The 21,917-nt window shown below is 34.9% G+C and overlaps 1 protein-coding gene across 5 annotated transcripts in view; it reads right to left on the bottom strand.

Moving 5' to 3' along the window:
* doc2b (double C2-like domains, beta) overlaps positions 1-21,917 on the bottom strand; it is a 286,240-nt gene that overhangs the window by 231,669 nt on the left and 32,654 nt on the right. For all 5 annotated transcript variants that reach the window (XM_067407184.1, XM_067407186.1, XM_067407188.1 and 2 more), the window contains exon 6: positions 7,756-7,918. In XM_067407184.1, the coding sequence (XP_067263285.1) occupies positions 7,756-7,918 (163 nt within the window). The remainder of the gene's footprint in view (positions 1-7,755; positions 7,919-21,917) is intronic.

Raw genomic sequence — 21,917 nt, 5'->3', positions numbered from 1 at the left:
TAATTTAATTCTAAGACCAAATATATGTTTACAAGCAATAATCCTTTTGTTATGATGAGAAGAACATGTTAATAATCTAAAAGATAATAAATTCTGAACTCCCCAAAGGCCTTACCCAATAATACCCAGCTTGCAACAGTGTTCTGGACAATTTCTAATATCATCTGAAGAATATCAGTAATAATGATTCCTTTTTAGGTCTTTTATTTATAAAAAGCAGAAAAATAATCTACTCCATATGTTACTTGAGCCATCTTTTGCTTGATTGCAGCTTTTCAATAACAGGTGTTACCTCCCAACAAAGAAACCCAAAATTAGGGATGGGTCACGTTGGTCGACAAATCTATTAAAGTGGTTGACTACAGTACTTTATCTAAATTTTGTGTTGTTGTATTGATAAATTTAGAAATGATTATTTAATAATGCTAACAAAATGCTATGTTTTAGACTTTCAGCATGGTAAAACTCTGTTTTTATTATTATTATTCTCAAGAACCCTCTGAAAAATGCATCCAATCAGGTTCAGCTGATCCTGATTAGATGCATCCATATAAAATACTCAAACAAAACATTCACATGAGCTAAATATATTTACTCTTTTTTTTTTTAATTCTGTGTCACCAACATAAACATTACTAGAAACACATTTATGGGAAACCCTCAGAGCCCATCAATTCAAGACGTGCCTCAAAGTTTTATTCTTCTCAGACAAAATGGGATTCACCGCTGTCAAAGACTCCCTCGTGATCAGACATTCTAAATAAGAGCTCGTTACCCATCCGACCGGCGCATTATCATCCCAAATCTGTTATGGCTGCCAGATGCTAGATTTTCATGAAATTCCAATGAGTTGTATTTTACAAATTTACATACGTTTAGCCTGATTAACCCACTAGCATTAATTCACGAGTATACAGAAATGACTCTGGCTGAAATAGTCCAGAGAAGCATCAATGAGCACGTTTACAGGCACACCAGTATGCTGATAACTCACAAAAATCAGCTTATTGAAATTGAAACTTGCATTATCAGGCTACTGGTTTGTATGTAAACCCAGACAGCAAGTAAAGCGTGTTTACAAGACTTTATTAACAAATCCGGTTATTTCCCCGTAGTAATACACAATAATTTGCATATATTACTCTGTATATTTCATTTGTTATGTCGGTTGTGATGTTAAATAAAGGATTAAAATCTGCACTAAGGACACATTCCTGTCACATATCACACATACACACTTCAATAAGCTGACATAAGCAAGTTAATGCGTTTACATGCTGGGCGAAATTATTATATAGGGGCAAAAATTGGTAACACTTTAGAATAGGGAACACAAAAACTATTAACTACAACTTTTCCTTCAAACTCCTAATTTACTGCTTATTAATAGTTGGTAAGGTAGTTGTTAAGTTTAAGTATTGGGTAGGATTAAGAATGTAGAATAAGGTTACGCAGAATAAGGTATTAATATGTGCTTAAAAGTACTAATAAATAGCCAATATTCTAGTAATATGCATACTAATAAGCAACTAGTTAAAAGACCCTAAAATAATGTGTTACCCGAAAATCTAGCTGTGATGATCAGTTTATGCTCAAGCTGTTTATGACCTTACTCCGATAAAGGAAAACAGGTAAATGCATTTACATGATCACATGCATTTTCGTCTTAATAAGCATAATTGGGTTAAGAATGCGCATGATAACGCACTCAATTTTGATGGAGAAAAAAGCAGCTGAAGTTGTAGTTGTATTAACTGTATATTCGACAGTAGATTCTGTAGCACTTAGCATGTTTAATGCTTAAAGGGGGGGTTGCATGCGATTTCACTTTTTTAACTTCAGTTATCGTGTAATGTTGCTGCTTGAGCATAAACAGTATCTGCAAAGTTACAGCGCTGAAAGTTCAATGCACACAGAGATATTGTCTTTTAAAGTTATGGCATTTTATTGCCTACAAAAATGGGTGGTTTGGACTACAACGAGCTTCTTCCCGGGTTGGTGACATCATACCCTTGCTATTAACATAAACAATGCCCCCGGGAACACGCAACAAAGTGGGCGAGGCCATGTGGCGCAGCATAATGAAAGCGGAAGAGTTGTTTACACCGAACGCGAGCTGCGCGACGCGACGCATCAAAAGATATAGAACCCATTATTATCTGTCATATTTTCTACACTGGATGCGGTGCTGAAGACAGCTTCCTGAATCTACACGAGTTTAATGCTGGATTTACAAAGACTTTTACTGAAAGATGAAGCAGTTCCCACTTTAAAAGCAGAAGCTGCTGTTTATCAGCTCCAAACTGTAAGTATTAAGCATGCTGTAAGCATTAAACATGCTTTTATTGTTTGTCTTTTAAACATAATGTTATAGTTCTGTTGCTATTTTTAATGCATCTAGGACGTATACAAAGAGCAACTCGTTTTTGCTAGCCAGTTAGCTAAATTCTAGTGCAACAAACACCAACAAACTTCTATGTTCATAGACAAACAGTTGTTCATGCTATAAATTAAACGCTACCTTTACAAAAATGCGACTACTCAGGCATGTATTTACTACAGGAAAGCTTTAATCAGGATAAAACTGTATATTGAAAGCTAACAAACAGCAGTGCAGCTTATCTAAACACTTTGACACAAATACTAAATGAAATACCATTCATAAACATCCTTCAAAAGCCGCGATTGCAGAGGTTCTACTTTTTCCTCTTCATCTGGGTCTGATTCGGCTCAATTTGATACAGCAGTGTAGGCACTATTATTTACTTTCCACCTAAGCGCGTAACTAAGAATGGTAAGGGGCGTGGCGTTTCCGGACGTTTCAGCGAATCACGACAGACTGGGCCAGTAACCAACCTGCTGACCAATCTGAGCACATTGCGTATGTCGAAGGGAGTGGCTTCATAGAAGCAGGAAGTCAAACGAGCGGTTCGAGAGGTGTAGAATTAAGATAAAATAAATGAAAAATACAGCATTTAAAAAAAAAACGAAGCATTAAGACATGTTAAACTGTGCCCCCAAAACACAATCAAGCCTAGAAAAAAAAACATGTAACCCCCCCTTTAAGGTTTCTGGCGGATAAGATGTACTGTAACGTGCTTCTATTGCCAGAGTAATTACTGGAAGGTTATTTGTCAAATCAAGTCATCTTTATTTATAGTGCTTTATATGATACAGGTAACTTCAAAGCAGCTTTAATAAACAGGAAAATAACATTCCAAATTTGTACTAAAATGTATGAGTGAATCCTGTAAAACAACTTTACCAAGTTTAATTTGTAAAATCACTGTTTAAATCTGAAAGCAGCTGAGCAGAATATTAAGATAATCATCATTCTCCTTTCTGTCGTGTCCCCCAGAGCATCTGGGACGGGAAGAGCTTCACCTGCATGTCCAATCACATCAGAGTGAGTGAAACTGTATCCAGTCTAACCATCAGAGGAACAGAAAGATTTCCAGTCTATATCGTTACAGATGTTGAGATTTGATGATATTGACCTGTCAACATTAAAAGATGTTCCAGAGTAAATACAAGTTAAGCTCTATCGACAGCATCTGTAGTGAGCTAATGGATCCATAGAGAGTTTAACTGCAGAAATCTGAAGCTTGCATTTTGTTAAATCACTTTTCTTAATTCCAATCCACTGTTTTCCCATGCACTTTCAAACTGTGGGATGAGTGAGAATACTATTGTGGCATTTAATTTACAGTAAGCCAGAGATGATGACTTTAATTAAATCTGTAACATTTCTTTAAATCAGTTCTTTTCTGTCTCTGCAATTCTTTGTAATACCCTCGGAAAACAAGTTTTTCAACTCCTGGCTTCAAAATACCAGAGCAAACATGCTCTGTTTAATCATATTTCAACTAGATCAATACAGGTTTATTATTATTCTATCAACATTATTGCACTTGTTCACAAAAAGCCTTGGAAACATTTACTCTCAGCTTGCTGAGTCAATACTATAAAAAAGATGTATAAAATGAAATAACTGCACATTTAGGGATTATTTTTGTCTTTTCATTATTCCAAAAAGTTTTATTATAGATAATATACAGTGCACAGCATAAATGAGTACACCCCCTCTGAACAAATACAAAAGATGTATTTTCTTTATGATCACCAATACAATTCATGGAAAGATGGCAAAACTAAAATGTATTAACTATATACATAAAAACTGAGAAATGTGTGTCATTAATAGCCATAAAATAAGTAAATTAGCCAATTTTGTTTAAATTAAGGATTGCAGAAATAAGTACACACTAGATTTAATTCAACAAATGTATAATATTCTAGTACTTGGTATGCCCTCCATAATTTTTAATATACTGCTCTGACCCTTCTTGGCACGGAGTGTACAAGTTCATGACAAATTGTCACATCTGTCCTGTTTAACTCCTGGATGATGAGCTCCTTAAATGCCCTGATCTTGGGGAGTGTTGCTCAACTCGTCTCTACAGAATCCCCCACAGGTGCTCAAGAGTGTTAAGACTGAGTGCAATACATGTCCACAGAAGGTTTTTCACCTTGGGAGAATGCATATCCTCATTGTCATGTTGAAAAAAATGCCCAACAAAGCAGGGAATGAGGAAATGGTAAAATCTTCTGTTTCAAGTTTGTGTATTAAATTATACAGTGGTGTGGGAATTCTTGACAGCACTAATGAAGCACAACTCCCTCACACCTTCAGCACTCATACATCCCTATATAAGACCTTTACTACCACTGAACTTTACTGTGGGAACCAGCACTTCTCACTGTACTCCTCCTCTACCAACTCCATAACATTTTGGATGCTGTTAGACTCAAAATGATTGATTTGGTCAGGAGACCAGAGTATTGATTCCCAGAATTTATATTTTTGTAAATATGGGCTTTGGAAATGGCTAACTGACTTTATTGTGCTTTGGCTACAGTAGGTAGTTCCAGTGAGAACAACAACCATGCATGTCATTTCTGCAGGCTGCATCTTACTCTGTGACATAAACAGCCACTCTTTTCATAGATTTTGCTGGCTCTGAGACACTCGCTTGGTATTTCTCCTGCACTTTTCTAGCAAAAAAACAAAAAAAAACGAAAGCTTAAAATGAAGGCCTGATTATTTCAGGGGTCTTGTCACAAGTCCATTGTTTTTGAATTTCTGTGTTACTTTTCCTATATTTTCATACTTAAAACAATGATTTGGTAATCCTCTTGTAGCACTGTCTTTTGTGCTAAGAAATAAGTCTCCCAAGTAGTTCCATGCTCCAGTGGAACTTGCTCTGGTCCTTGTTTTAAATGATTTTGTTGTCATCTGTTGTACAAGCAGAATGTGATGGTTGGTTAGTGTGGTATTTGTCTCACCCCTCCACCGATTGGACGGCTGGTTAAGCAACAGTAAAAGTTGAGTGCGACATTTTACTGAAACATATTTCAACACACAGGATGAAGTACACATTCAGTGCCTCATCATGCTGCTGCCGTTTTTAAATACGTGGTGCTCCCATTGAAAAAAATTGAAAAAATATGCTGGCCTAATGAAAAAATATTTGATTGACACACGGCCTTAGTGAACAAGGTCTAACATGAAGGTAAATAAACATTGTAAAATATTTGTTTTTAGGTTCACTTTAGAGTCAAAATGACCAGCAACAGTATAGAGAAGCCATAAACCAATTCGCTAACATAAAGAACCTACAATGTAATAAAGACGTTTTTAATCTGCAAGGTGCATATAACCAAGTAAAGAACTCTACATATCCAAATATGGTTCTTGATGAGAACAAAATCCTTTGTTGAGCCTAAAATGCTACAAAAACCTCTGAAGAGCCCTTGTAAGAGTGTATGTTATCGGAGGGTCAGGAAGGGGAAATTCCTAAATCAACATGCTCTTTTATCATGCTTTATTCAGCAACAGCCTCTGATATGCTCGTGCATAATAGCAGCGGGTGGTATGGACAAATTACTCTATGTTAGTCCCACCAAAAGCCTTTCAGACCTCATTTATTCAATCATCCTTTAAAAGGATACAGTCAGAAAAGGTGTCCACCCCTACGACACTAATGCACCTCATACAGCTCTTACTCTCAAGCATGCGTGGATAGTACGAAGCCACATTTGTTATTCTAAGGCTGGTTTAACAAAAAGGAAAAGACAAATTGTATGTCAACCACATATGAACTGCAGTCTAGGAACATATGAACAGATGTGCTCCTGCCAATTTGAACCATTCCATCGATACATCTTCATGAGGCTATAAAGAAGCCCCATATGTGGAATTGATGAACGTTCCTGAACATCTTATTTGCATATCAGAGATAATCAAATGCATGAGAAACCGTGTGACTGTAAAATCTGATGGGCCACAAGCTTTATTATACGTTATAAAATGATGATATATTGGTCCTCGGAGTGTTTTTACTGAGAGACGCCACAGGGCTTGAGGGCCGTTGGTTCACATGCTGTAGAACTGCCTAATTCTTCTGATAAGTAAGCTTATCACACACTGCAGATGGGTCCATTTAATTCATGCCATGGCAAGTTTATTTTTACATATATTTCACTTTTCATCCTGCCTTAAATGCATTTCTGCAAGGTTAAGCAGAACTGCCTAGAAGCTAGAAGCATTTTAGCCCGAAATGGATGCGAGAGTGAATGTTTATTTGGAGAAGGGTTAAATGGGGTCACCTTAAGATGGCTGAGCTCATTAATAGCACCACTGGTAGAGAATGGGACGTCCCATCTAAAGTACAGAAATGACTAAGGGGTGTATTAATAAGCTAACTGACCTTTAAATCTATAGCGTCACCAGTATAATTAGATAACTGCTATAATAACCTAATTACAGACAAAATCTAGTAAAGTGTGGGTACATAATAGCAAAGTACATCTAATGTTTTACCATTTTAAAAGCTAACAAAATTCTTTTTGTGAATTGGTTTGGTTGAAAAGTGTGGTTGTACTACCTTGGTTATCTAATGCAATGGCATTTATACATTTATACATCCAAAAAATGTCCAAATGTTGTGAGTTCAATACTAATTAAGCTAATTGGCAGCAATTTTGATAATTCCATTCTCTTAAAAAAATAAAATAAAATAATAATAATAATAATTAATAAATAAAAAAAAAAAAAATTATGAGGCACTAACATTGGAAGTACACGGGGCCAATTGTTGGAGGATTTAAAAGCATAAATGTATTCTTCTGTTCATTGTGTACATTTATTGTTCTGTTCATTGTGTATTATTCACATACTTTTTATGGTTATTTTAGGGTTTTAGGTGTTTCATTATCTGGCAATGCAGTTATAAAGTTTAATTCAATTTACATCAATAAAATTGTATTGATATAAATATAATAATACAACTAACTCAGAAACGGTAAGTGATTTCCTCATGCTAAAATCACATTAATATACATTTTCTACATCTTACGTCTTATACTACTGAAATGATGAATATTCACCTCCACTCAAAGTAGCCCAGATTTTTGCCTTTTTTTAAAGAAAAGGAGGGACAAGTGGAAATTAATTTTTGTAATAAAGTTTGACACCAATTACGTTGAATGAGCTTAACTTGTATTGGACACAGAATATTCCTTTAAGGCCATTGTTTGTTTGTTTTTTTCATGGCCTGAGTAAAAGAATTTCAGTTTTTAAAGCTCTGTGCATTTTGCATAGAATAGAATAGAATAGAATAGAATAGAATAGAATAGAATAGAATAGAATAGAATAGAATAGAATAGAATAGAATAGAAGCATTAGCATCTGACCTTTGCTTTGAGCCCATGTGTAGCTCACTGGTGCACTCCTGGCCACTGGCAGCTGCTCTTCTCTTTCTATTACCGACTTCCTGTTATCTAGAATTGAATCCTTAATGGGACGAATATGCTTCGGCAGGGCTTTGTAGAACCAGGCTCCAGAACGTTTCCACACCTTTAAAGAGCAGGGAAAGAAAAATAAATTAAGCACAGCTCAGTATGGAGTGATTAGAGCAGGTACTCAAAGGAACAAAGTAACCTCATGTGGCCAAAGACATGGAGTTATAACAAAATGCTCATCTGGAGAGAATCAAGCACTGCTTTTAAACTTATAACTTACATTTAACCCAAAACATTACAGCTGTCAGTCCAGCTAGCAAGCATGCTCTCAAAACAAAAGCAATTTCACACGAGTAGCCATGCGATGTCGCTCTTTACACAACAGTTCGTTCTGGTTCTCGAATCTGATTGGCTGAGAGGTCTTTCCAGCCACATTCAAATCACTCCACTTTCAGCATTCTCACAGTGAGAGTGTCATGGTGGACGAGCAAACCAACCATATTTTTATAGATACTACTGTTATTTTGTAATGGAATATGCCCTTCAGCACTCATGTACCCACAGAGAACATTTTCATCTTGGCCAGTCTTTTGGGAATTTGCCGCTGGCTCTTATGTAGATAGTGTTTAAACATGAGGTATAATTTGTTTTGGGTATATCAACTGGGCAATCTCTGGTCTTATTAATCTATTAATTGTTCCAGAGCTAATAGATTTGGCTTTAGGGCTATATTAAGTTTCATAACTTTATATTTGCATTGAAATTAAATCCTGTACTAACTAGAGCACTGCTTTTGTACCTTTATCTAAACTGCTTGTGTTTATTTCCTATTGAACAAACTTCATATACTGTTATAATGGCTATGTTGTTCATTTAAATATTATTGTTCAATAATTAATATTTTATATAACTACGGCCAAATCACAGCCATGCTGATATACACAGCGATATCACACGGCTTGCTTATATATCAGCATGGCTATGACAAATAGAATATAATAGAATATAATAGAATAAACACAAATCTTTACAAAAATAACAATAATGACAAAAGCACAAACAAAATTACTGAAACACAAATTAAAATGAAAAAGCTAATTCAAATACTATAATAGTATATAAATAATACTAACATAACACTGCTTGATACTACCTTTAGATACCCGAAAGAACTGCTGAAGGCACTGCTTATTTCATTTGTACCTTTGATATATTGTTTTTCTTCTACTGCAATTTTTCTTTGTTCTTTATCTTATTACTGACTGCTGTTTTAACTAATTACTTGAAAGAAATATGTGACGCCTACATGCCATTGTTTTAATGCCACTGCTTTAAAAAATGTATACATGAATTGTTCATTTCTGTGGTACTGAATACAGGTACTGTTAACTACTGGAATTTTGCTCAGTCACAAAACCACCAATCAGGACAATGGCCGACGGGGCTGAGCGGAGTGGGTGGAGTACGTTTGGAATCTTTCACTATCTTGGCAATTCCATTTGGTGCTTTAATGAAGGTCTTTTCAATAGGGATGGAAAATGGTTATGCTTCATGTATTCATGTTCATTTTCAACCACAGAACCCAGCAGACAAGCAACTGCAGGGCCATCATTTTCAAGGCAGTGGCACTTAATCAGCTGACACACACCAAAAATTCAAACAGTCCTTTCAAAACACATTACCCTCTGAAACAAACACCGCAATGCTCTAGAGGTGTTCTGAGCACACTAGAGTCTAGTGCCAGTCACTCTCATGGTTATAACAGCAAGAGACTGATGCTCGGCAGGCCAGGCCCCGCTGCAGCCAGGAAGACAATTAAGAAATGATGGACAGCAGGCTCTGAAATGTCAGGACTGACAGCAGCTGCTGGAGTCTTGGCAAACGCCATCTCCCAGCTGTACCTGCTCAGTTACAACTCCATTTGCACAAAGACTGGCCAGAGAAAATAATGCAAATCTAGTTTGCAGGGTCAAGTCTTGAATAGCCTTCCTTGTTTTGACCGGTCTTCACCTGAAACGGTTTTTGATGTGTGCAACAAACATGCAAAAAGAATAAAATGATAAATATTCTTTGAGCTCAGATGAAGGTTTGTGTTTAGTGCAGAAGCCAAAGGCATGCAGGAAGCAACTTCATTGTATTCCACAGGGTACCAATTTCTGCTACCCAGCAAGAGGAAAAAGCACATTTTAAATTACTAGTGCAATCAGTTCATTCACAGTGAAAAAAATAACTTATACAATCATGAAAAAGGGTTTGAAAAGTAATTTTCCCAGAACGAGTTTTATCAGTGGAAGATAACGTGTAATTTAGAAAAATGATCCACTTTGAATGACATGAAAACCAGCCTGGAATGTCTTTGCCCCCTTATGAGTGTATAGCCCTCTATACTTTTTATAGTAGTCTACATAAGCAGAATGTTGCCATGCTATCAGTGTATAGTCAGTTTCTGAGTGAAAAAAAAAAAAAAAAAAAAAAAAATGCATTGTTGGGTAAGTTACTCTAAATAAGCAATTAATTACTAGCTACTAATTACATTTTTAACAGTGTAACTATATTACTGTACCAATTACTCTCTGCCTTACTTATTACTTTCTAAATCCCATATCAACCTTAAAGGTGCAATAGGTGATTCTCTACAGAAAACGGTCTAAATGTATTTTTTTAAATATATATCATCTTTGGAAGGCATAAGACCATGAAATGTTCATCCAATTATTATATTCTGTCTAAATTAAATAATATGATGTCCTACCTGCCTGTCAATGTATGTTTTTAAATTCCGTCATGCACCCTGTTCGCGCAGATATCATGTGTCATCAGTGCGTTTCAGGCTATGCAGTTTATGTAGACAGACGTCAGTCACGGAGCATCGTAAACAAACAGCAGCCAACTTTTACAGTTCCTACTGAATCAAAACCACAAGCTTATGCTGCGTTCACACCATACCATAATTAAAGGATTAGCCCACTTTCAAATAAAATTTTCCTGATAATTTACTCACCCCCATGTCATCCAAGATGTTCATGTCTGTCTTTCTTCAGTCGAAAAGAAATTAAGGTTTTTGATGAAAACATTCCAGGATTATTCTCCTTATAGTTGACTTCAATGGCCTCCAGACAGTTGAAGGTCAAAATTACAGTTTCAGTGCAGCTTTAAAGGGCTTCAAACGATACCAGACAAGGAATAAGGGTCTTATCTAGCGAAACGATCAGCCATTTTTGAAAAAAATGTAAATGTATATGCTTTATATAAACAAATGATCGCCTTTGTAAGTGCTTCTGCCCAAACCGCATTTCCGTATTCTTCAAAAAGCTTGCGCTGTATGTCCTACGCCTTCCCTATTCTACTTACAGAACAAACGCAGTGGCAGTTAAATTTTTTCAGTAAGTAGAACAGAAAAGGCGTAGGACATACAGCGCAAGCTTTTTGAAGAATACGGAAAGCGGAAGCACTTACAGGCGATCATTTGTTTATATAAAACATATCGATTGTTATTCCTCATCTGGTATCGTTTAAAGCCCTTTGAAGCTGCACTGAAACTGTCATTTTGACCTAAAACCATCTGGAGGCCATTGAAGTCCACTATAAGGAGAATAATCCTGGAATGTTTTCATCAAAAACCTTCATTTCTTTTTGACTGAAGAAAGAAAGACATGAACATCTTGGATGACATGGGGGTGAGTAAATTATCAGGAAAATTTAATTTGAAAGTGGACTAATCCTTTAAGAGATGGCAACCCCATGACATTCTAACCGGAGCTGTTCTCAGACTCTGAGTTATGCGTTTCCATGTCAACAGTATCAACACCAAAATGAATCTGCAGCAGTCAGGTACAAGCTCTCTGTTGTTTACATTCATTATTAATGTAATGTTATGTGCTTTGAGACATGAGGTAGTTTAATGCTATCTCTTGTGATGCCTTGCCAAGAGTGGTTGTGTGTGTGTGTGTGTGTGTGTGTGTGTGTGTGTGTGTGTGTGTGTGTGTGTGTGTGTGTGTGTGTGTGTGTGTGTGTGTGTGTGTGTGTGTGTGTGTGTGTGTGTGTGTGTGTGTGTGTGTGTGTGTGTGTGTGTGTGTGTGCATTCATGTGTTTTGGAGGTGGCATGGCTTTGGACAGCGATTTCCAGGAAGGGTGGGATTGTATGCGCTCTATGCTAGCAGGCTAACGTTAGCATTTCCCAGATTACCTACTGCACCTTTAACCAGTTGAACAACACAAGGATAGAAATGAAAATGCTATTTTAATTATTTCAAATAAATAATATAAAATTGCATAAATTATTCTTGAACTGACCAAAGTATTTCAATGGTGAAGGTGACATTGTAAGGGTTAGTTCACACAAAATTGCAATTAATTACTCACCCTCATGTCGTTCCACATCCGTAAACTCTTCGTTCATCTTCAGAATACAAATTAAGATATTGTTGATGAAATCTGAGAGGTTTTTTAATCCTTTGTAGAAAGCAACAATTACCACATTCAGGGTCCAGAAAGTAAAGACATTGTTAAATTAGTTAATTTGATTACAGTGGTTCAACCTTAATGTTATGAAGCAATGAGAATAATTTGTGTTAAAAAAAAAAAAAAAAAAAAAAGTGTACAGCATCAACCAATACGGAGTCTGCATTCTGACGTAGAACACGGAAGCGCTGGACTGTCTACACAACAAACAGTGTAGGAGACTGATAGGGGAGAGACAAAATTGTTGAATAAAGTCGTTATCTTTGTTTTGTTTTTGCGGATGAAAAGTATTCATGTCGCTTCATACCATTAAAGTTGAACCACTGTAGTCACGTTGACTATTTTAACGTCTTTATTTTTCTGGACCTTGAATGTGGTAATTATGTTGCTTTCTATGAGGGATAAAAAAAAAAAAAAACCCTCTGATTTCATCAAAAATATCTTTATTTGTGTTCTGAAGATGAACGAAGGTCTTACAGGTTTGAAACGATATGAGGGTGAGTAATTAATGACAGAAACTGCATTTTTGGGTGAACTAACCCTTTAAACACATACATTTTAACATTAGACGTTAAATGTTGATGTTAAATCCAGTATTGATTTATACTGGATTGTTATATAGGCTATACAGCATTTAATGCAATTACATCAGAACTATTTAAAATTACAGAACAATTAAGAGTAATCCCTTACTTGCTCAAGGGAATTAAATTACAGTAATTAATTAATAATGCATCACACGCAACACTGGCAATAACAAACCCTCTGTAAATAAAATAGTGCTTTTTTTCTTTTAAAATGGCAAGATTAGGGAGAAGTAGCTGTAAATCGTACTAACAAAATCAAACTCGTTCCTTTAATACTAAAGTGGTACCATTCTCCTACATCCGTTCCACTATTATAAGCTCAAAACCTTCATTGACAGTGAAATGAAACACATTATAAATGTACATTATGCATTAATATATGCAATAAAGGACCATGGGGGGAAAATGTAAATGCACCAATAGGTTTTCTGTGAACAATGTAATAAAATTGACTAGACATTTGCTGGACTTCAATAAGAAAGATTTTATCTTCCAAACGGCAATTTAAAAAAAAATCTACCAGGAGTCAAGCGTATAATTTTGTTAAAATACTTACTCCATTTGCAGCCTAATGTGCAGAGACAACTGTGTCACTCCACAAAGACAGTGTCATTTGTGTCTGTCGTGTTTTTACTTACAAATAAATGAACAAACAAATATATATTATATACATATATAAAGTAAAATCATTAGTACATTGATTTCCACCAAAAGGCAGAACTCTGTGACTCTGTGGTAGTATTAAAACATTGCTTTGTTTTTTTTCCCAGCAAGCCCAACATTTGCTCAACCAATTGTGCAAAGTTGGGACAAGACTATCTGTTACAATAGCCAAATGGCAGATGTAGTGAGTGTCTGGGAAACAAATATTTTAGAGACTCTGTCTGGTGTCGCTAGAAGCCCAGAAATTACACACTTCAGATTTAAATTTAAGCTCAAGTCCATTTAATGATGACGAACAAGCATTCAATTAAAAAGTATTGTATCTAATGCATCTCTGCCACTTAAACTATTACATTAAGACAAATAATTGGGTGAACTGCAGTTCTTAATCCCAGAATTGGGGGGGGAGAAGCAGTGATTAAGGGAACGTTTGGGAAGTGTGTTGGTGTTATTTCAAGGTCAGTGAGGAGTAGGAGAAGATAAAATACAGAGGTAACTGCATCTCTGTGTACATAAATATCTAGAGACTCATTATCTCCAGCCATTTACAACAGGGAATGAATCTCTCTTCTTCAACACACACACACAAAGCATTCCATCATACAGTGTTCACCTAATATAAACACACACAGGCTTAAACATAATTTGTCACATTTTTCATTGAAACTTCTGTTGCATTTCTATTCCTATTTTTTCTATCACTCAATTTTAATCTTTTACAGCTGGGAATGGAACTTAAACCAGATTGTTAATTAACCATAAACAGTATGTAAATGAATGTCTAACTTGTAGGTTCAATTTGAGATAGACAGCATGAGAAAGAAAACCTAAATATGCTTTTTAAAGAGGTGAAGAAAACACTTCCCATATCTTTTATGGTGGACACATGTATGGTATATCTGAGGGTCAATTACAGGTAAGATGGAAAAATGATGAAAAATCTATTTAAAAACCTTGTCAAGGTTTGTTCAGGTGAGAAATTAAAGATTAGATTCAACAATTTCATTTCTAAATGAGGACTTTTTTTTGAATGCGCCTTCAACTCATATATGATTTGGATTTTTAATGCATTTTTGAATGAATCAATACATCTAGACAAAAAAAAAAAAAGACCTATGAAACATCAAGCTTACAGCAGAACCTCTTAACAAACTATGCTTGCTATAAAAATGACTATTGCAGACCTTGACTGTGACAAGACAAATTGTGTTGATAGAAAGCACATGGGCTTTTATGGGAAATATAAAATGGTCTTGGTCACATGACTGTGCAACATGTTAATGTGCATGGCTATAAAAGGAAAGCAAATTGTCCTTGTCATACAACACAAATTATGGCATAGAGCTGGATCAGATCTAATCCCACTGGCTAGAATGAGGAATAGGGGTGTGGCCAGTAATAGCAACCCATACTGTATCTCTGATCTTTTCATTCTGTACCACAGCATCAGAGCTCACGGATGTTAAATGACTGAACATTTCAAGACACACCTGTTAAACATACTATTGTCTTTAGCAATTATAGCAAGCATCACAATCCTCATCACACATCGCAATAGCTAGCAATTCATTTATTTCAATATCTGACAAATTTGGGATATGATGAATGAAAGGCAAATCGCACTGAACAATTTCCGCTTGGCATTTTAATTAGTCTTGTGATAGCATCGCTAATTTGAATGGGGAGGCAGCGTCTCGTGAAATTAGTTTTTGTAGCTGGTGGGTGTGCAACCACTGGTGACCAAAAGCACCGTTTGAGCCCTGCACCCCGGGACAAATCAGCCAGAACTTCATTAGGCCACCCAGAACCAGAAAGTGTCATGTGGACAAAGGCTTGTGGCACAGAGATTTGATGCTTGTGAATGTCCATCAAAGCTGGGCCAGGTGTATTTGACCCCAAAACATTTAAATTACATAATTATTTCATCATGTCATTCCAAACCTGCAAGATGTACGAAAGTTAAAATTCTGTCATCATTTATTCACCCTCATGTCATTCCAAACCCATAAGGCTTTCATTTATCTTCCAAACACAATTGACGATTTTAATGAATCCTAAATCCTGGGATACACTGCATGATTTTAGCAGTCCTCTAAGATCATTACTGTATCACACTTTGCGACATGGATCTACTAAACTTGGGTACGACATGCATGTAGAATGTACGATGATGACACCTACTGAATCGTAGGCTACAATGCAAGTTTCCTATAGAAGAATAAAACGCCATCAGCATGCGCTAGTAGTAAACAAAAAAACATTGAATCACACTTTGGCAGTTGTAGTTTTTATGTGCGCTGGGAAAAAAGGAAGCGGCGGAAGAAGGGAAAAGAGCTCGAGGTAAGCAGTTTTCAGTTTTAGCGGCATGTCGCATTTTTATTGGCTGGTCAGTAGACGTAGGTCGTAGCAGCAAACACACTGTGCGTTGATCGAGTTGAATTTCTGACATTGTCAGAAAATGATCGTAGGCTATCGTAGGTCGCAAGACTGGTAAAGCGGGCGTCTTTGAACCTCTCTCATTGTACGACATGGGGCTGTCGATTAAGAGCCATGATCACAGAAATCGCCACGATTGTTCCACGATGGCAATCTTTCATCTGGGAGAGCTAAAATTCGTGCAGTGTCCCAGGATTAAGAGATTTCTGTTCCTGAAAGTCCATTAACGAGTTGAACTTAAGATTCAAAAATTTCATAAAGACATTGTAAAAGTAATCCATATGAAACAAGCTGTTTAATCAAATTCCTATCATTTTATGATGAACAGATTTCATTTAGGGTTTTATTCACATCAAATATGGTCAACGGCAACGGCACCTGTTTGATGTGCAAAAGAAAAAAGAAAAAAAGAAAAAAACAACTCACTGGTTATTGCTCAAACATGCTTGCATGACATTTGAAAACAAACCTTAAAACTGTAAGAATGGTTCACAATATTGCCATTTAAAATAACTGTTTACTATTTTAATACATATTAAATTGTAATTTATTCCTGAATATTCAGCATCATTACTATAGCCTTCAGTCAGTGTCACATGATCCTTCAGACATCATTCTATGATGGTTTGGTGTTCAAGAAACATTTCTGGGTAACACTTTACAATAAAGGTTCATTAGTTAAACATGAATTAATGTATTAACTTAAATGAACTAACCATGAGCAATACATTTATAATACATGTTTGCTAATCTTCATTAATGTTAATGAAAATACAAAATGCATGTTAGTTCATAGTGCATTAACTAATGATAAAAAGATTTTAAAGGTGCCATCGAATTGAAAATTGAATTTACCTCGGCATAGTTGAATAACAAGAGTTCAGTACATGGAAATGACATACAGTGAGTCTCAAACTCCATTGTTTCCTCCTTCTTATATAAATCTCATTTGTTTAAAAGCCCATGATCGAGGCATTACACAAGGGCAGCCAGTATTAACGTCTGGATCTGTGCACAGCTGAATCATCAGACTAGGTAAGCAAGCAAGGACAACAGTGAAAAATTTAGTACTTTCTAAATGTTTCGTTAACATGTTGCTAATGTACTGTTAAATGTGGTTAAAGTTACCATCGTTTCTTACTGTATTCACAGAGACAAGAACGTCACTATTTTCATTTTTAAACACTTGCAGTCTGTATAATTCATAAACACAACTTCATTCTTTATAAATCTCTCCAACAGTGTAGCATTAGTCTGTTAGCCACTGAGCACAGCCTCAAACTCATTCAGAATCAAATGTAAACACCCAAATAAATACCATACTTACGCGATTAGACATGCTGCATGACGAACACTTTGTAAAGATCCATTTCGAGGGTTATATTAGCTGCTTGAACTTTGTTTATGCAGTGATAGAGTCGAGAGCTCGGGAGGGGGCGGAGAGCGCGCGATTTAAAGGGGCAGCAGCATGAATCGGCGCATTGCTAATTATGCCTCAAAATAGGCATTTAAAAAAATTAATTAAAACAAATCTATGGGGTATTTTGAGCTGCAACTTCACAGACACATTCAGGGGACACCTTAGACTTAAATTACATCTTGTAAAAAAAAAAAAACATTCGATGGCACCTTTAATAATGTATTAGTAAATTATGAAATTAATATTAACAAAGATTAATAAATGCTGTATAAGTGCAGTTCATTATTAGTTCCTGTTAGCAAATGTAGTTAACTAATGAACCTTATGGTAAAGTGTTACCCATTTCTGATTTTTATCAGTGTTGAAAACAGTTGTGCTGCTTATTTTGTTGGAAATAATGATTCTTCTATTTTTTTTCAGCACAGACGTCCATCTACTTTCATTATGGAAAAGAGTGGCCAGGACAGTCTTTTCTGAAATGCATCATTTTGTGTTCACATACTGCAAGAGTGAAAGTCCTACAGGTTTGGAATGACATGAGGGTGAGTACATATTAACAGAATTTTCAATTTTGAGCAAACAATCCCAAAAGAGATGCATTTTAAATCTCAAAGCACCAGCACTTTTCCATTTTCCCTCTAACAGAGATTCAGTATCCTATAGGAATAAACCAGTTCTGTGGCCAAGCTTTGAGTTATCTGAGCACCAGCATGAAAGAGAGTGTATTATAAAAAAATATATATATATATATATATAAATAATAATAAAAAAAAAAAAAATTGTGACACTGTTTAAGCCTCAGGCCCAGCTCTTCCGGGTCCACATCATAAGGTGTAAGCGCTGAGGATAGGAAGACATGCTCAAGCGGCGGCCAGCTGATAACACATTCTGCTGCGACCACCGCTTGACTGACAGCTGCATCCTTAAGCCTTTTGTTAGTTCAGAGTTTCACCAGGAATATAGTTAACAAGGAGCTTTCAAAAGGTCAAACAAATTCTCCAACAGTTCAGTTCTCTAAAAATACAGTTCAGATAGAGTCACTGCTCATTATAATCGCTAAAATGGGTTCTTGATGTACATTGTTCAGCAGTGTAATTTGGAGTAATGAATCATTTAATCGAATTCTTTCATAGTTAATTATAATCACTTTTATTCAATGAATTACAACTTGAATTATTCATATTCAGTGTGATTTCTGAAACAATTTTAATTATAAACAAACAGTAAGCCAAAAAACATCCAATTCTGACATGAAATTATCAAGATAAGTCTGAATAATTGTGTATTAGTCATCATGAGCATGGCATTGTTGGGTTATTTCCGTAATAGCAGGTTACATGCCACCATGCAGATCATGAATGAAGGCAATTACTGAATTAATGATTTGTAAGACTCCGTTTCAACACGGCAAGGCAGAGAGTAATTCTGCTACCTGTCAAATGGGTACAATAAGTATGATTACAGACACAGTGTCACTTAATGTTTTTTCTATATATATTTTCAATACAAAGCGCTTTGAGATTACCATACTTCTGAGCTTGACTGGTTGATTCAAACTTCACTACCACGGTGTTGATGTCAAACAAACAAATTCTTCTGACACATACATGCAACAATTTTATCAGGAACTACAACATATGTGGATTAGATCTCAAAATATAGCAGACCAGTAAGGTTTTTTTTTTTTAAGATGCTGTACTAAAAGCTGTTGTAACTCAATACTTACCTCTTGTGATTTATCATTTTTGAAATACTCCATTAATTCATCAAAATAAAAATGTGAGGAAAAAAATAGTTTTTTAAAAAGTCCCTCATGTTCAACTCAGTAAAAATAGTAATATTGTGAAACACTATTACAATTTAAAATAATTGTTTACTATAATATATTGTATTCCTGTGATTGTAAAGCTGAATTTTCGACAGCCGTTACCCCAGTCTTCAGTGCCACATGATCTTTCAGAAACAGTGAAACATTTTCTGGATTCTTGGATTAAAAGAAAGTTATTTGAACCAGAAATCTTTGGTAACATTATAAATGTTTTTATGTTAATTTTGATCAATTTAATGCATCCTAGTATTACTTTTTAAATCAAAACATTTTACTGAGCAGTAGTGTAAATTATAATATAATATAATATAATATAATATAATATAATATAATATAATATAATATAATATAATATAATATAATATAATATAATATAATATAATATAATATAATATAATAAAAAACAGATAAAATTTAATCATTTGGGATTAATCCATATAGGGACAAAATATTATATATATATATATATATATATATATATATATATATATATATATATATATATAAAAAGAATTACTAAATTTATATTTACTGGCCATTGGGAAGTGGGACAAAAAGATCACATACATTTGACTGATGCTTTTATCAAAAGTCACTATGATTGAATTCAAGGTACTGTAAACTTTTTACCACTTCCCTAGGAATCGAACCCATGACCTTGACGTTAGAGTCAAAAAATCCCCCTGTATGAGTTTGTCTCATATTTACATCATATGATATAGTTATCACACGAGTGCTGTTTTGGTCCTGAATAGCACAAGAGCAAATGTGATACTGATTTCATACAACTGTTCAATACAGAAGTTAATATTGTGTTATTAGACACAATATTGTCTGTTTTTGTAACACATAAAGCCATTGTATAATGATTGTGCATCTTTGAGCAACACAACAGCATTTCTGAGTGAATTCACATTTAGAACGATTTGGATGAACCAATGATTCAATGGCCCATTCATAAAGAGAGACATTTACTTCATTACTTCATGAATCAGGCATTTGAACAAATCAAATGAACAAATGATAATGACTTTCATTTAGACATTTACCGCCACCTACTGCCAGTTTTAGTTTATTTTGAGTATTTAATAAAAAAAAAATAAAAAAAATCAGATTTCATATTAATAATAAAAAATAATAATAATAAAAAAAATACATTAAAGGTATAGTTCACCCAAAAATGAAAATTCTGTCATCATTTACTCACCCTCATGGCCGTTGCAGCCTACAAGTTTGTCTAATAAATTATATGTTGAAACAAATATAATTTTTCTTTCTAAAGTTACCTTTTGTAATGTATATTTTATGCTTTTCTCATTTAAAACGATTAAAAATTTAAATGTAATTAATTATTTTACATACATTATACATACATATATACCCATAAATTATATATATATATATATATATATATATATATATATATATATATATATATATAAATATATATATATATATATATATATATATATATATATATATATATATATATATATATATATATATATATATATATATATATATATATATTATATGCAATATGCTAGCCTCCCCTGCCATATTGACAGATGTCCTCACCCAGGGCATTCACATTCTTACAACCCAATACTTCTACAGAGACTGTAAAAATAAGTGAACTCTGACAAATCTGCTCAGCACTTCTCCAACTGTCAGCCCCTTTTCTATCTGGCACTGACTAATCAAATGAACTAAACTATTTGTTTCACTGGCATGAAGGATCCAGCCTCTGGGCAGTCTTTGTTCCCTGGAGACCTGAGCAGATCAATCCAATCCCACACTCGATATAGATTTAGACGGCAGGAGATTTCAGGGCCTATCCTATCCGTTACCCAACAAGCCTGTTAATTTGCATGAGCACTTTCTGCACTTGGCAGCATTATGACTCCAACTGAAGTGATATTTCTTATCATATAGGACTACTTGCCAAGCAGAATTATTGGCTTTGAATCATACTGGTTGCAATTTATGCTCCATTTCATCACAGTGTATTACGGCAAGTTTAAAGCAGAAATTGTGGATGATACAAGACTGCACTAATCTCTGCAAAGCAGCTCCTTCTGGCTAAAGAACGAAAACGTGCAATATTTAGTGTGGAACAGGGCTAAATTTATATATGAAGGTCTGGCAAAGACATTTAGGAAATTATCAACAGTTTCTATAATGATAGAAATTTACTTTAATGTTTCAGCAAATTTGAATTATGACAAACATTTTCCATTGGCACAGTTATCTTTTGTGCTTAGAAATACACTATAGTACATCTAGATTCATCAGAAAATAATTTGCACTGCTTTAGTATCTCAACTTCCATCCAGTGAATTAAGACTTTATCAAAAGGAATAAAAATATGCAATTGAGATAAAATTCCTTAAAAGGGATTGCTCAAATACTATCAACTCAGTCTCTTGCCTTTTCAAACCTTATATGACTTATTACTTTGTCAATGATATGATGCTCATGAATGATGAACAAAACTTGAGTCAATCCTGCAGAAAGAAGAAATTGAAGAAATGATATTATCCTCCTGCATCCCTGTGTCCTCGTATGACGACATTATATTTTAGTGATTTACTCGGACAACATACGTCAGTTTTAACTCTGGAAAGAGCACATTCAGGGCTTTTCAGAGATATCAAATGTTTGGAGGTTTCACCAGGACAACTTTTTCTAGGTCTTTAAAAATGACTGAATGATCAAA

This window comes from Chanodichthys erythropterus, chromosome 13, assembly GCF_024489055.1.
Source record: "Chanodichthys erythropterus isolate Z2021 chromosome 13, ASM2448905v1, whole genome shotgun sequence".
Lineage (NCBI taxonomy): Eukaryota > Metazoa > Chordata > Actinopteri > Cypriniformes > Xenocyprididae > Chanodichthys > Chanodichthys erythropterus.
This window is presented reverse-complemented; position numbering and strand designations above follow the sequence as displayed.